This window comes from Camellia sinensis, chromosome 11 (assembly GCF_055761805.1).
Source record: "Camellia sinensis isolate YWXY chromosome 11, ASM5576180v1, whole genome shotgun sequence".
In the NCBI taxonomy this organism is placed as follows: Eukaryota; Viridiplantae; Streptophyta; class Magnoliopsida; order Ericales; family Theaceae; genus Camellia; species Camellia sinensis.
In genome coordinates this window covers 170,852,796-170,867,451 of record NC_138971.1, presented here as the reverse complement: position 1 = coordinate 170,867,451, position 14,656 = coordinate 170,852,796, and the positions used below count along the sequence as shown (strand labels likewise).

At 45.1% G+C, this 14,656-nt stretch overlaps 1 protein-coding gene across 1 annotated transcript; it reads left to right on the top strand.

Annotated features, from left to right (window-relative positions):
* The first annotated feature begins 4,223 nt into the window (after positions 1-4,223).
* LOC145802867 (uncharacterized) lies at positions 4,224-4,538 on the top strand. Its single transcript, XM_082895665.1, has one exon. The coding sequence runs from the start codon at positions 4,224-4,226 to the stop codon at positions 4,536-4,538; it is 315 nt and encodes a 104-aa protein (XP_082751791.1).
* The last annotated feature ends 10,118 nt before the right edge of the window (positions 4,539-14,656 follow it).

Below are 14,656 nucleotides of genomic sequence, written 5' to 3'. Positions count from 1 at the left end.
TCCTCATGGGTTGATTGTGTCGATCTTTTGTACATCTTAGTGAGTTGTACAGTACTTATAGTCTCTAATTGTTTTTTATGATGTTGACATAGTTGAATCTAAATTAGTTATTCTTTTGGATTGTCTTTTGTTGGTGGAAACATGATGTATATTTTATTGTTGAAGCCTTCCCAAGAAGAGGTATATTGACAGTAACTTCCACTATTAATCATTTTTTCCGACTGTGTTAGCATGTTAACTCCATTTCAATCTCATAAACTATAAGAGATTTTTTTAACATCTCATGCAATGGTTTGAGTTGACTTTTTGTCGTATATATTTCACTATTTTGCAACATTCACACTATATTTAGTGCTCTAGATTACATCACTCCTATAAATATATATACGAGATGACAATCCATTTTTTAGATGCTAATAAACAGATTTCTCTTTCTTTCCTTTGCCTTCGCCTTTTACATCAATAAAATTCTCTTTTCGCTGATTAAAACCCCCTCTTACTATAAATTGGATCTCACCACTTTCAGCCTTAATCGTGCAATTAGTATATACTATATGCATTTATACTTATTTAAGTGGATCTCATTTTTTCATAACACACACTTTAACCTTAATGTTAGAGTGCCTATACATTTTCTCCATGAACAAATCCTTTACACAAAAATTGGACTCCAATTTTAGTGTCGTTGTTGTCAAATGCTATGGTGTATGCTAACTGTGTCAATGAGTTAGCAGCTGAGAGAGGAGAGAAACGAGGGGAATAATAGATTGTGGTTGGAAGGGAGCCAGCATTTTTTATTTTATTTTATTTTATATATATATTTTTTCGCATTTATACACATTGGATATCACACTTATTTAACACACACCAACATTTCTATTAAAGCAGCTCATTCACTAAATTAATAAACACTTAATACACAAAATTAAGTCCTGTTATTTTTTTTTGTCATTAATACACAAATTTAAGGTTTCCTTTTAAGAATGCTCTTTCAAGGGCTCCTATACAAATTTGGATAGCATACTAGAGGAGAACTAGCTGGTGAGGGTGAGTATTGATTATGTGTGAAATAGAAATGACCCATTTCTAAATATGAAACCAACTCATGGAAAACTGGGGCCATTAATTTTCATTTATTATTATTATTTTTTTATGGTACTTTTCTAGGCTGGGTGATGAAGCCTAATTAGATTTCACTGACAACCCAAGTTCCAACACCCACATAATAAAAATAAAAATAAAAATTGCAAGAGGGAGAATTAGCATATGTTATTTTAATAATGTTGATCAAATAAAACTAATGCAGCTGGAGTGTAGATATAAAAATAATAAAGGATAAAATATATATTGAAATGTAAAATGTGTGACAATATCATTTTTTTCACAAATTGTGTTGAAAAATAAAAAAGAATTAGCGATTGACAACAATATAACCAGCTTTTTGACTGTTTCGTTGTAAAGATGTTATCCTACCTTTCATTATCTTTGAAATTTTGTGAAAGGCTCATTTGGTACTGAGAGGGAGGTTTACGACCTTTTTGTCGAGCCGGGCTATTTGAGCCAAAATCGAAAGTCCTCGCTCGATTGGACATTGAATGCGTGTTTGACCGAGGTAGTAGGCTGGTTGGAGTAGAACGGATGTGGATTACCGGTCCAAGGGAGTTATGCACTATTTAGAGTTGAGACGGATTAGTCTTTCCGGCCTGGTGAACCGAGCTTCTGCTCGGTTGTAGTCAAAAAGCTTGGTCGAGCCATGGTACGGAGTTGTTACAGAAACCAGATGAGTAGCTTGGTTGTTGAGTGATAGCATGGCTCTGCATTGAGTGTATCCCAGTCAAGAGTGCTATGCGGCGCCATAGGACTAAAGGAGCAAGATTGCACTGTTCGTGCACGTTTGAGCCGTTTGGCAGTTTTGTTAGGTAGTGTTTAGCTGTATTTGTGTTGACACATGGGGAAATGGGAGAGAAGAACAGGTCCACGCGTCCAAAGGTGAATGGACGCAGAGGGGTACGCAGAAGGTATATAAACAGTGCTGCGCCCCTATACTCAGGTCTGGAACATCTTCTGATCACAACTCACCTACCATTTTGCCTTCTCTCTTCTCTCTCTTTCCCTGTGTGCTAACTTGATCGTCGGAGGGTTTTCCGGCAGTGCACTGCCGAGTAGCTCACCATCATTGTGTTCTCAAGTCGATCGGATCGAAGGGTAGCTTGGACCCAAGAGCTACGGACAGTGATGGATAAAAACCGACCCGTACAATTGGCGCCGTCTGTGCGAATAGTTTGACAGTCAACCTTGTTCTCCAAGCTCGTCCGATCATCCTTCATGGCGAACAATGACGACATTTCGCTGTACGCAATCAATGCCATCACTCCGGAGTCCGTTCGGAGAAAGGATGGTCTTCCCGCTATCCTAACCATGGTTGGTCTAGAGACCTCTCCTAGAGAGCACCCTAAAGATACACGAGACAAGAGCGCAAGGAGCACTGACCACTCATGAAGCCCTTACGGGCACCAACGGCGAAGAGAGTCACACGCTCAGCGCCTAGAGCATAAGCTGAGGGATCAAGACGCCCTCATTCGAAGGATGGCGGCAGAGATGGAGACACTAAAGCGACAAGTCAAAGGGAAGGGTGTTACTAGAGTGGGTAACCGCAGTGAGTGCGCCCAACCCCACCGCTCAAGCAGCCAGAACTAGCGGCACACGCTCTCTCTCTCCGTCACTAGAAGTTATGGGGTTGGAGACTCTGACCCGCCAGCAGAGAAGTCTTGCGTGCAAGACAGCAGTTATCGTCCCTCACGTCCGCCAACGACGTCGAGATATTCCTACTCTACTCGTTCGGAGGACTGAGGGACGTCTTGGAAGAACGAGCGTGCCGACGAGAGGCGCAAAGGGTGCCGGCGCTGCAGCGGTTATCCCACGGAGGTCGCCCAGTGAAGAAGTCGTAATGCTGCCAACCCGTCCAGTTGTACATGTCTCTTTGGACAAAGATTTGGCGAGGCTGTGCGCCACCCCCTTCTTCTTTGAGATAGACACCATATCACTCCCTGCGGGCTTTCACCAGCCCAAGTTTACATTCTATGACAGAAAAATTGATCCGTACATGCACGTAAGCCATTTCCAGCAGGTTATCTTATATGCCTTATTTTCCCGTCAAGTTTGGGCGAGTTGGGCTTGAAGTGGTTTGAGAGGCTACTGGAGGAAAACATCAAAAGGTGGCAACAGTTGGCGGAAGCATTCGTGACTCGATTCAAAACCAACACCAAAATGCCAAAGGAGGTTGACCACCTTCTGAGTGTCAAGATGGAGCTGGGCGACTTCCTCAAAGCATACAACGCCAAATATTGAGAAACTTTCAACGAGATCCTTGATTGCCCAACCAACCTGGCAATCACCCAATACTCCCGCTCGGACATAGACTGAGGGACTCGCTCACGATGAACTAACCAACTTCTATGAAGCTGTTGATATAGCGCATCAATGAGCACATCCGAGTAAAGGATGATGTAATCGCGACCACCGCGAAGACGAATCCGATGGCAACAGACAAAAGGGTGGCTGGAAAAGTCCACACGGTCGGACCAGAGACAAACCGTCCAAGTGACAGTGCAAGAGACTCAGATCGTGGTCCGGATTGTAGAAACTGGGGTAAAGGTCGCTGCAACGACCGAGCTGATTACCCCCGTGATGGCGCGGCCGATGCAAATAGAAAGTTGAACGCTCGGACCGGCATCACCACAGTTTTTAAGATCCCAATTTACTGCATACTGAGTGAAATTCACGACGAGGTATACGTCCGATTTTTGGCCAAGTTGGGCGATACGCAGAAGGGCGATACACAGAAGGACTTCAATCCGCGGTATCGCCGCACCTTTCATAGTGAGCGAGGGCACCATACGGAGGACTGTTTGCCCCTTAAACAACACTTGGAAGAGTTGGTTGCCGCTGGTCACTTGGACCGTTACATCAACGGGGGCATTAAGGCCACGCACCATGCTCCGGTTGAGCGAAGCGGTTTGGCCGCCATAGAAGCACCCCCTTAAGGAGTGGTCAATGTAATCCATGGTATCGTTAAGCCGACGCGATTTTGCGAGCTCTGAGGGATGATAAAAAAAGCGGAATATATGAGGGAAGTCCTGTCAGTCTAGCCCACGGTCAAAAGAGGCAAGACTGATGAGAAAAATGTGCACAGCTTCTCAAGCAGGGATCTTAAGCGCATTCAAATGCCCCGCAATGACGCTCTGGGGGTCACCCTTCGCATCAAGGACTTTGATGTTAAGCGTATTTTGATCGACCAAGGTAGCTCGATCGAGATCATGTACTATGACGCCTTCAAGCAGCTCAAACTCAGAGATATAGATTTGGCTCCGGTAACTTTGCCACTGGTTGGTTTTAACTCACAACCGGAGTGGCCAATGGGAAAGATAATCCTACCGGTCAAAGTCGGATCCGTGGTCAAGCAGGTGGAGTTCTGGATGTTGAAGGTGCCTTCCACATACAATCTGATCCTAGGCAGGGGATGGCTTCACGCCATGTAGGCAGTGGCGTCGACCTACCACCAAGTTATAAGGTTCCCCTCTGCTACGGGGGTGGTTAAAGAGATTTGGGTCGATCAGGTTATGACTAAGCAGTGTTTCGTGGTCGTGAATGGGAGCTGAGCAGCCAAAGGCTTCGTGCAAATGATCGAAGGCCCAGAAGATCAAAGCGTCTTGGATGATGGGGGCACTAGGGCCGAAGAAAAGGCCATTGAAGATTTGGTGGAGGTGCGGATCAGTGAAGACAATCTAGACAAGTCATTCCTGTTGGGATCTAGCCTGACCGCCCAAAAACGAATGGAGATGGTGGAGTTCTTGGTGGCAAATATCGAAGTGTTTGCATGGACGCCTTACGACATGCCTGGTGTCGATCCTAACTTTATTTGGCACCAACTCAATGTTTTTCCGGATGCCCGGCCAGTCATTCAAAGATCGCGGAGATTGGCGTTTCATCACGCCGAGGTAGTGGCTGAGGAGGTCAAAAACTTGCTTGAAGCAAAGGTAATACAGGAAGTGCACTACCCTCGGTGGGTTTCCAACACAGTCGTGGTACCGAAGAAGAATGGGAAATGGTGAGTCTACGTCGACTATAAAATGGTCAACCGAGCTTGCCCCAATGACAGTTTTCCTTGCCCAGAATTGACCAACAGGTGGACTTGACGGCCAGACATAATCGACTTAGTTTCTTGGATGCATACCGCGATTATCACCAGATCGCCATATATGAGACCGACTGGGAGATTACCTCTTTCACAACGCTGAGTGGACTGTTCTGTTACAGAGTCATGCCTTTTGGCTTGAAAAACGACGGGGCAACCTTTCAAAGAATGGTGACCAAGATGTTCGCCCCATTGCTCGGCCGTACGATGGAGGCTTACATCGATGACATGGTGGTCAAAAGCAAATGTAAGGCCAACCACTTGGTCGACCTGGCAGAGATGTTCACCATTCTTAAACAACATAAGCTGCGTTTGAATGCATCTAAATGTGCCTTCGGCATGGGGTCAGAAGAATTCCTAGGCTTTTTGGTCACCAACCGCGGCATCGAGGCGAACCCCACCCAAATCAAAGCCATACAAGAATTGAAGCAGCCTAACTCGGCAAAGGACGTGCAACATCTTGCCGGTATGGCAACCACGCTTAACCAATTTATAAGCCGGTCATTAGATCGTTGCCGCCCTTTCTTCCAAGCCTTGAAGTCCAAGTTTTCCTGGGACGAAGACTGTGGCAGAGCCTTGGTCGAGCTAAAGACATATCTATCTTCCGCTCCACTCTTTGTCACGCCGAGGCATGGCGAGGACCTTTACCTTTATCTAGCTGTTTCTCAACAAGCGGTGAGCGTGGTACTCGTTCGGGTGGAAGGCATCCAACATCTACCAATCTTCTACGTGAGCAAAACCTTGCTACCAGCAGAGTCGAGATACTTGCCGCTGGAAAAACTTGCTTTGGCACTAATGATGGCCTCCAGGAAATTGGCACACTACTTTCATGCTCACACAATCGTGGTGTTGACCGAATTCCCTTTGAAAGCCTTATTTGAGCGGGCGGATTTCTCCAGTTGAATTCTGAAGTGGGCAGTCGAATTGGGGCAATTCGATCTCAAGTTCCAACCGTGAACCGCCATCAAAGCCCAAGCATTAGCCGGCTTTTTTGTTGAATTCTCACCTAGAATTCACCTGGTATGCCCGGTGGATCTTACCGAGGCAGTAGGGCTAAAGGGGGTAAGCACTGCGGAAATTGCACAATCGACTGATAATGGCGATGCAAAAGTTGCGCACCTGTCACTTGAAGGTTTACTTCAGCCTGGCAATGCGACATTGGATTTTGGAATAACAGGTCAACCTGTTAGATCCAGCGTTGTATCGTCAAGGGGGGATGAAGGTACGTTTGTTGCAATCGTCAACGGCGAGCTTGTAGCAGAAATAGCCAAGCAGCCGAGCAACCATGACCAGCTCAACCTTTAAGCATCCCAAAATCCCTCAGAATACTGGAAACTTTTCAGTGGCGAAATGTGGAAACTTTTTGTGGATGACGCCTTAAACCGGTATAGAGTCGGGCTAGGCGTAGTTTTGATCTCGCCAGATGGTCTAATCATCGACCATTTTATCACGCTTGGATTCCTAGAATCAAACAACGAGGCCAAGTATGAAGCACTGGTAGCCGGACTGAAAACCGCGCTCCACTTGTGAGCATATGAGATAATGGTCTGCAGTGACTCCCAACTCATTGTAAACCAAGTGTCTGGAGAATATGAAGCCAAAGACAACAAAATGGCGAAATAACAAACTCTAGTGAGAGATCAGATCAAGAAGTTCCAAGCCATAAGAGTCCAACAAATCAGCCGAGAAAATAACGGCCGGGCAGATGAGTTGGCCGGTTTCGCTTCCTTGGTCGACAAATCTTTCCCTAACCCTCTCTTGATTGAATTTCTCCTAAGACTTAGTATTGAAGACTCAGAGCAGACAGAAGTTCTCTGCATCGAGCAAGGTTTTTCCTGGATGGACCTTATCATCCTCTTCCTTAAAGAAAGGATCCTTCCGACCGACAGAAAAGCGGCACAAAAAATCCAGGTGAAGTTTGAGCAGTTTTGGCTCTCACCATCCGGCGCTTTGTATAAGTCGTTCACCGGTCCATACCTTAACCGCGTTCACCCAAGTAGAGTCGATGCTTTCCTTTACGAGATACACAAGGGCATGTGTGGGAGCCACGTCGGTGGAAGATCTTTAGCCTACCGCGCTATTTCACAAGGATACTGGTGGCTGTGCATGCAGGCAGATGCATAGAAATATGAGAGAAAGTGTGAGAAGTGCCCGAAATTTGCCCACCAAATCCATCAGCCGGCCAGAGACCTTTTTCCTCTCATAAGTCCCTGGCCTTTTACAATGTGGGGGCTTGACATAGTTGGACCACTCCCAATAGCGCTGGGCAACAACAAGTTTTTCATTGCGGCGACAAACTACTTCACCAAATGGGTTGAAGCCGAGCCCTTGGCGACAATCAAAGAAAAGGATGTCAAAAAGTTTGTTTGGCAGAACGTGATAACGCGGTTTGGCATCCCCAAGCCTTTGATTTCTGATAATGGCACCCAATTTGACGGATGGTTGTTCAGAGGATTTTGTGAGGAACTGAAGATAGAATTCTACAATTCCACCTCGGCCTACCCTCAGTCCAACGGCCAAGCCGAAGCATCGAACAAGACCATTCTAGATAGATTGAAGAAAAAGCTAGAGAAAGCCAAAGGCAATTAGGCCGAGGAACTTCCTAGTGTCCTTTGGGTTTACCAGACAACTCCGAGACGCTTGACCAGGGAGACTCCTTTTGCCTTGGCATATGGCATGGAGGCAATCATCCCATTGAAGATCGGCATACCCATCATCCGTAGCGAAAATTTTGAGCCCGACTTGAACGCTGACGCCATTGTCCTAGAATTGGACCTAGCTAACGAACGCTGAGAAAAGGCGTTAATCCACGTGGCCGCATATCAACAAGAATTGTCCAGAAAGTACAACAAAACAATGCACCCCAGATCGTTTAAAGTCGGGGACTGGGTTTTAAGGAAGGTGATGGGCAATACTCTGATGCCGGGCGAAGGAAAGCTAGGGGCAAACTGGGAAGGGCCTTACAGGATAATCGGTCTGGTGGGCAAGGGGGTATACCACCTAGAGGACTTGGATGGCAAAGTTGTACCCCGGCCATGGAATGCGGCCAATATCAAGCTGTATTATTTTTAGTCTCTATCTTTTGAATGTAATTTTTTGTAAAGGGACAAGTTTTCCGCTCTATTTACCAATGTAACCCTCTCAGTCATTATGTGAATTCATGAATGCAATATGTAATAGAAATGAATTATTTTATATAGGAAGTTTGTTGTGATTGAAGAACTGTAGTGCATGAGGGGCATCCACCCCTAAAGCCGAGATGTTTTACCCCGGCAAAAAGAGCTGATGATTTGTTCAACTCTAGGATTTTAGCCGAGATGCTTTACCCCAGCTAGTAAAGTTGATGAATTGTTCAACTTTGAGATTTTAGTCGAGATGCTTTACCCCGGCTAGTAGAGTTGATGAATTGTTTAACTTTGAGATTTTAACCGAGATGTTTTACCCCGGCTAAAAGAGTTAATAATTTGTTCAACTCTAGGATTCTAGCCGAGATGCTTTACCCCGGCTAGTAGAGTTAATGAATTGTTTAACTCTGAGATTTTAGCCGAGATGCTTTACCCCGGCTAGTAGAGTTGATGAATTGTTCAACTCTGAGATTTTAGCCAAGATGTTTTACCCCGGCTAAAAGAGTTGATGATTTGTTCAACTCTAGGATTCTAGCCGAGATGCTTTACCCCAGCTAATAGAGTTGATGAATTGTTTAACTCTGTGATTTTAGCCGAGATGTTGTACCCCGGCTAAAACAGTTGATGATTTGTTCAACTCTAGGATTCTAGCCAAGATGCTTTACCCTGGCTAGAAGAGTTGGCGAATTATTCAACTCTGAGCTTTTAGCCGAGATGATTTTGCTCGGGCAGTGGAGTTGATAAATAGTTGTACTCTAAGCTTTTTGCCGAGATGGTTTTTGCTCGGCCAATGGAGTTGACGATTCATTCAAATTCTGTGATTCTAGCCGAGATGATTTTGCTCGGCTATTAGGGTGGATAATTGGTTCAACTCTGAGTCTTTAGCCGAAATGATTTTTGCTCGGCCAAAGGAGTTAACAAATTATTTAACTCTTGGATCTTAGCTAAGACGATTTTGCTCGGTTACAAGTCATTTAAGAGTGGATGTTTTGTTCCAGTCTTTTAAGACCGAGATAATTTTCCCGGTTTAATCAGTAGGTAACTTGTCAGGCATGTATAGCGAAATAACTTGTCAGGCACAATTTTGCGGTTGCAAAATTAAACACAACATACATGACAAGAATGCAAGCGAAATGCGAATAACTTTTCATTGATTGAGAATTTAAGTACAAAATGAGGGGCTGGTAGCCCAGTTACGTGAGCCAAAACAAAAATTTGAAGAATCCATGACTACGCTAGGGGGGAGAGATCGGCAAATTTATCCTCGGCTCCCTCTGTGGCAACCTTTAGGTCGACCACGGCCGTTGGTGTTTTGTCGCCGACCTCTTTCTGGCCGGCCTCCCTCGCGGTCTCCTCCTCAACTTTTTCTTCGACCTCCGCTTGCAGTGAGTTGAAGACATCATTGGCGTAAGGCACCAAATAAATCGGCAGGAATGTAGGGGGAGGAGAGGTGAACACCTCGGTTTCTGCTCCTTGGCCTAGTTTCTCACAAGCAGCCTTCCAACTAGTTTGAAAGAAAATGTCCTTGGTGGCTCCAACTTATCTGGTGTAGTTGTCATCGGCATCCTTGAAACCGAGGTTGTTGGCATCGTCTACGGCTTTCTGCCTTGCTTTTTTCTCCTCCTCTAGCTCGGCTCCCAATTTGTCCCTCTCTTGCTCGGCCCTACCTAGTTGGCCAGGCAGCCGGGCATTGTCTGCATTCGCGATCTCAAGTGAGGCCTTAGCTTGGCCGAGCTCAGCCAAGACATTTTTGCGGGCGTTATTGAGCTCGTTTAGTTTGTGGCGCAAATTGATGATGCGATCCATAACGAGATGCTATTTTTGAATGGTCTGCAAGTAGCAAAATGAAGGTTAGACTGAGTAAAGAAATTAACCGTGCAAAAACTTGATCAAGTTCTGAGTCATACCCTTGTCATGGATTTGATCGCCGATTTCACGAGCCGAGTGTCAGGAACGTGATTGTTCCCGGTCACGTCGCTCGGTAGCAGTAATGCTTTTGATAAATCAAAGGCCATGAGGTGCTCTTTATCCCCCCTAGACGAGGCATTGACCGGGATCTCTTTTGCCCAGTGTTTGAACTCCGACCTCTATGGAGGGATAGCCTCAGCGTCCTGCATTGGCTACTTAGTGCTCAGCTCGGCCACAAGCTTAGCAGAGGGGTCAGTCGATCTGGCTCCCCTACTTGCCCGGCGATGTTCAGCAGGTGGTGCGGCCGTAGAAGCCAGGGCAATCACGGTCCCTGAACTCTGCCTAACGGCGGAAGCTGGAGGAGGGACGCTCGACAGCTCAATTGAAGTGGCCGTGATGAGGTTCTTAATTTGACTCCTCTTCGCCATCTCCTATTCCTCGGTCAAGCGGACGAGCGGAACGTCTGCTTGTGTTGGGTATGGAGGCGGAGAAGGCGCTGCGAGAAAATCTGTAACCTCGCTCTGGTGTGGAGTTGAATAGCGGTAGCTCGGTATGTAGTAGAGAAGCTTGTGGCAATCTCGGTGCTGGTATCTCAGCGCGGCCCTGATCGCCTCTTCATTCGATACTAGTAGTTGGCTTGTAGCTCCTCAATAACTGCAAAAGGGAAACAATTAGCTCGGCATAATTGATATCGAAATAATACATCAGTCAAAAGAATGGGCTTACAAGAAGAACCGAAGTTTTTGCTGATGTACCAGCCGGGCACGTCAGTTGTTTCATAATTGCCGGACACCTAGAAAAAATCATCGTCGTGCATGTCCTTATCCGGCGTGCCGGTCATTAAATGTTTCCTGCCCAACTTGATTTTCAAATAGTAGTTGAAACCATCTTTGGTTCTACCGAACGTATATTGACGTAGGATCTCGGCGAGGCCCAAATTTAAACCATGCCGGTGGTTTAGCTCGGCCACTCCGTTTATGATCCCGAAGGTGTTGGTGGATACTTGTGTCGGAGCGAGCCTAATGCATCCCAGGAACTCGCAAATCAAGGGTTGCACGGGGAACCTTAATCCACATTCTACTATGATTAGCACGGTGAAGGGACAGGAGTCCAACCTACCCCATGGATTTATGTTCTCTTCACCGAGCTCCAGTTGTACGTCGGCCGGGATGCCATACTCTTCTCGAAACGCGGCCAGCACGCCCGGTGTGTCAAGAAGAAAGCGGTAGCGCCCCATGGAAGGCCGACTTGTTCAGCACGGCAATGTTAAATTGGTAATGTATTGCACGATGGCTGCTCAGTCTTCGAGAGCCCTTGTGTTGGTGTCTGGTCCCCTAGGACTCTGCAGTAAAAGCCAAGTATAAGTGATAGCGCAGTTATGCAAACGAGCTTGATTTCAGCCCGGTCACTTGAGACGCGGTGGCTAGGGGTGTCCGTGGTTCAGTTTGGGACGGTTTGCGGTTCGGTTTGGACCCGCCCGTATCTATGCGGTTTGGGAAAAAGTCAACCCGCAACCACCCACAATGCGGTTTGCAGTTTGTGCGGATAGGGTTCGCGGATGTGAGGGCAGTTGCGGGCAGTTTGCGGATTGAACTTTTTTAAAAACAGTTTATTTTTAAACCTTTTTTTTTCTCCCATTTTGTCAATCTTTATTTTGGACCTTTTTTCTCATATTTTCTAAAATGCTCCAACATTAATATTTGGACCAGAATAAACATTTTAGAATAGGCCATATTTTTGTTTATGATATTTTTTAATTGGCCTTTCCTACTTATCCTTTCTTTTACTGGTAATTTTCCTCTTAAAGGCTATACAGTGTTCAAGTTCTCTAGTCTCCCTTTCATGTATATTTCTTCATTACTCATTGACAAACATAAAATTTGATTATATTTCAACATGAATGGAACACAGGTGCAACAATCATATGCACTATAGAAGTCAAAATTGCAAGGCACTGCAAGTTTCTATTTTAAAATAAAAGTCACAGGGTCTCATTATGTAGATAATTTATAAACTATAATCATGAAACACAAAGTCTTAGAACTTGAAAGCCTCAAAGGATTCAGAAGATACCAAATTAACTCATGGCATGTAGATGAATGATATTAACAGGCAACAACCAATGCAGCAACAACTGGAAAGATGATCAAAACTCAAATAGCAACACATCAAAAAACATCACTGATTGACAAATACAATGGATCTCCTGTACAATAGAGACTAATAACACACTACCAATAATACTTGAATTAATAAATCAGTAAAGGTATGTTTTAATATGAACCAGCATATCAACATTGCTTGAATTAAATGATCAACAAGGAAATGTTATTAATGAGCATCCTCTCAAGAACATTTAGTAACAAAATTTATCATTATTACTTGAACCAATAAACAAAACAATGGAATATCAAGATAGGCACCTGTTGATGAACATCAGTCATAGACAACGTCAACTGCAGAAATAACTTGATGGTTGCTAAGACAACTGCACCATTTGCATGTTGAAGTCTATCTTCAAGAAGATTCATCATGTCAAATATAAAAAAACAGAGTATGAAATTAGTGACCTTGAAGCTAACAACATATTCTGGGTAAATATGAGTATTCTTATTCATATTCCATACTATGTACTGTCTTGGAGTATGAATATCATCGACTCCACTATCAAAGTCCTCACCATTGACACATAACACACAATCAGAAATGAACAAATAAACTAAGAGTAACAAATCTAAAAAAAAAATCACCATTGATAAACAATCTTACTCACACAGAGAGACACAGATCTGAATAACACAAAATAATCAGAGATCGGGGAGGAAAGAGAGACAGAGACATAGAGATCCATACCTGCGAGGTCGATCGGTGTGATGAGAGAATGAGGTCGATCGGTCGATCTTGCTATGAGTGAGAGTCGATCTCTTGCGAGGTTGATTGACCCAGATGAGTGATGAGATGAGAGTGAGAGAGTGAGTGTGAGAGACTGATCAGATGAGAGTGAGAGACTGAAAAACGAGAGAGAGTGTGAGATGAGAGCTGCGCAATGTGTTTTTGAGTTTAGGGTTTTTTTTTTTTTTTGGGTATAGATGAAGTGAAGTGAACGGTCTAGATCTGAAAAAATAAAATAAATAAATAAAAGTGTTATGCAGGCAGGTTGGTCGGGTGCGGTTCAAACCCGCAACCCGAAAATTAGAAATATTTCAAACCGCACCCTACCCTATTGTATTTGCGACACCGCTTATACGCGTACAGGTAGGGTCGGGTAGGGCGGGTTGTGCGGGTCGGATAACCCTATGCCCAGCCCTAGCAGTGGCACCCCGGCCTTGATAGGAGAACTCAGCAGCTCGATTGCTCGAGCAAACCAGTTACCCTGGTCGAGCATTCCAGCGCATTTATTAGCTCGGTCCTCATCTAAGCCGTATAAACATGGGTCCTGCTCGGTTCACTTATGGTTTGGATCAAACGAAGGTGTGAAGCCCGGTCATTCCCAGATTCAGGCGTGTTCATCACAGAAGATGATGAACAGTGGCAAAAATGGTCTTTACGATCACATTGGAGAGGAAACCCTAACCTAACTTCATTCGAAGCCCTAAGACCTACAGTTTTTGTTCACTAAACTCATCTATGGCAGTTGAATTTAAGAGCACGGCGAGCCTAAGAATATAAAGAACGATAGAGGTGATTCAAAGGACTTACAGGTTTAGAGGCGAGAATTGGATTTCCAGGTATGGAGGTGCTCTCGTGCGGCGACGGCAAGGCCAAATCCGCTACTGCGATGTAGGCGAGAATTGTGTCGAGTAGGTATGGTTGTGTTGTGGCTTTGGATCGCAAGGTTGTCTGAGAAAAAAGATGAACAATAGAGGGAGGGATATAAAGGGACGCACAATGAGTATATAAGAGAAGGAGATGCACCAAAATTTGAACTTGGAGAGACAGCGTGAGGCGGCTAGGTTGGCTGTATGAGGCTAATAAACAGGCGACATATGTCTGTAATAAGAGCAGTGTCAGTCCTGAAAGGACAGGTTGAAAATTCGAAGCGCCGACCAAGCAAGTCACGAGACTGAGTGTGAGATTTAGCGTGGTGAATGGCTTGAGGTGACGGGCTGAGCAGATGAGTGACCCCAGCGGAAGAATGTAATTCCGGTCACGCTAGCGTGGACAGAATTAAGGGGCAATTGAGAGGAAGGTTTACGACCTTTATGTCGAGCTAGGCTAGTTGAGCCAGAATCAAAAGTCCTCGCTCGATCGAACATTGAATGCAAATTTGACCGGGTAGTAGGCTGGTTGGAGTAGAACGGAGTTGTTATAGAAACCAGATGAGTAGCTTGGTTGTTGAGTGATAGCATGGCTCCGCATTGAGTGTATCTCGGTCAAGAGTGCTATGCGGCGCCATGGGACTGAAGGAGCAAGATTGCACTATCCGTGC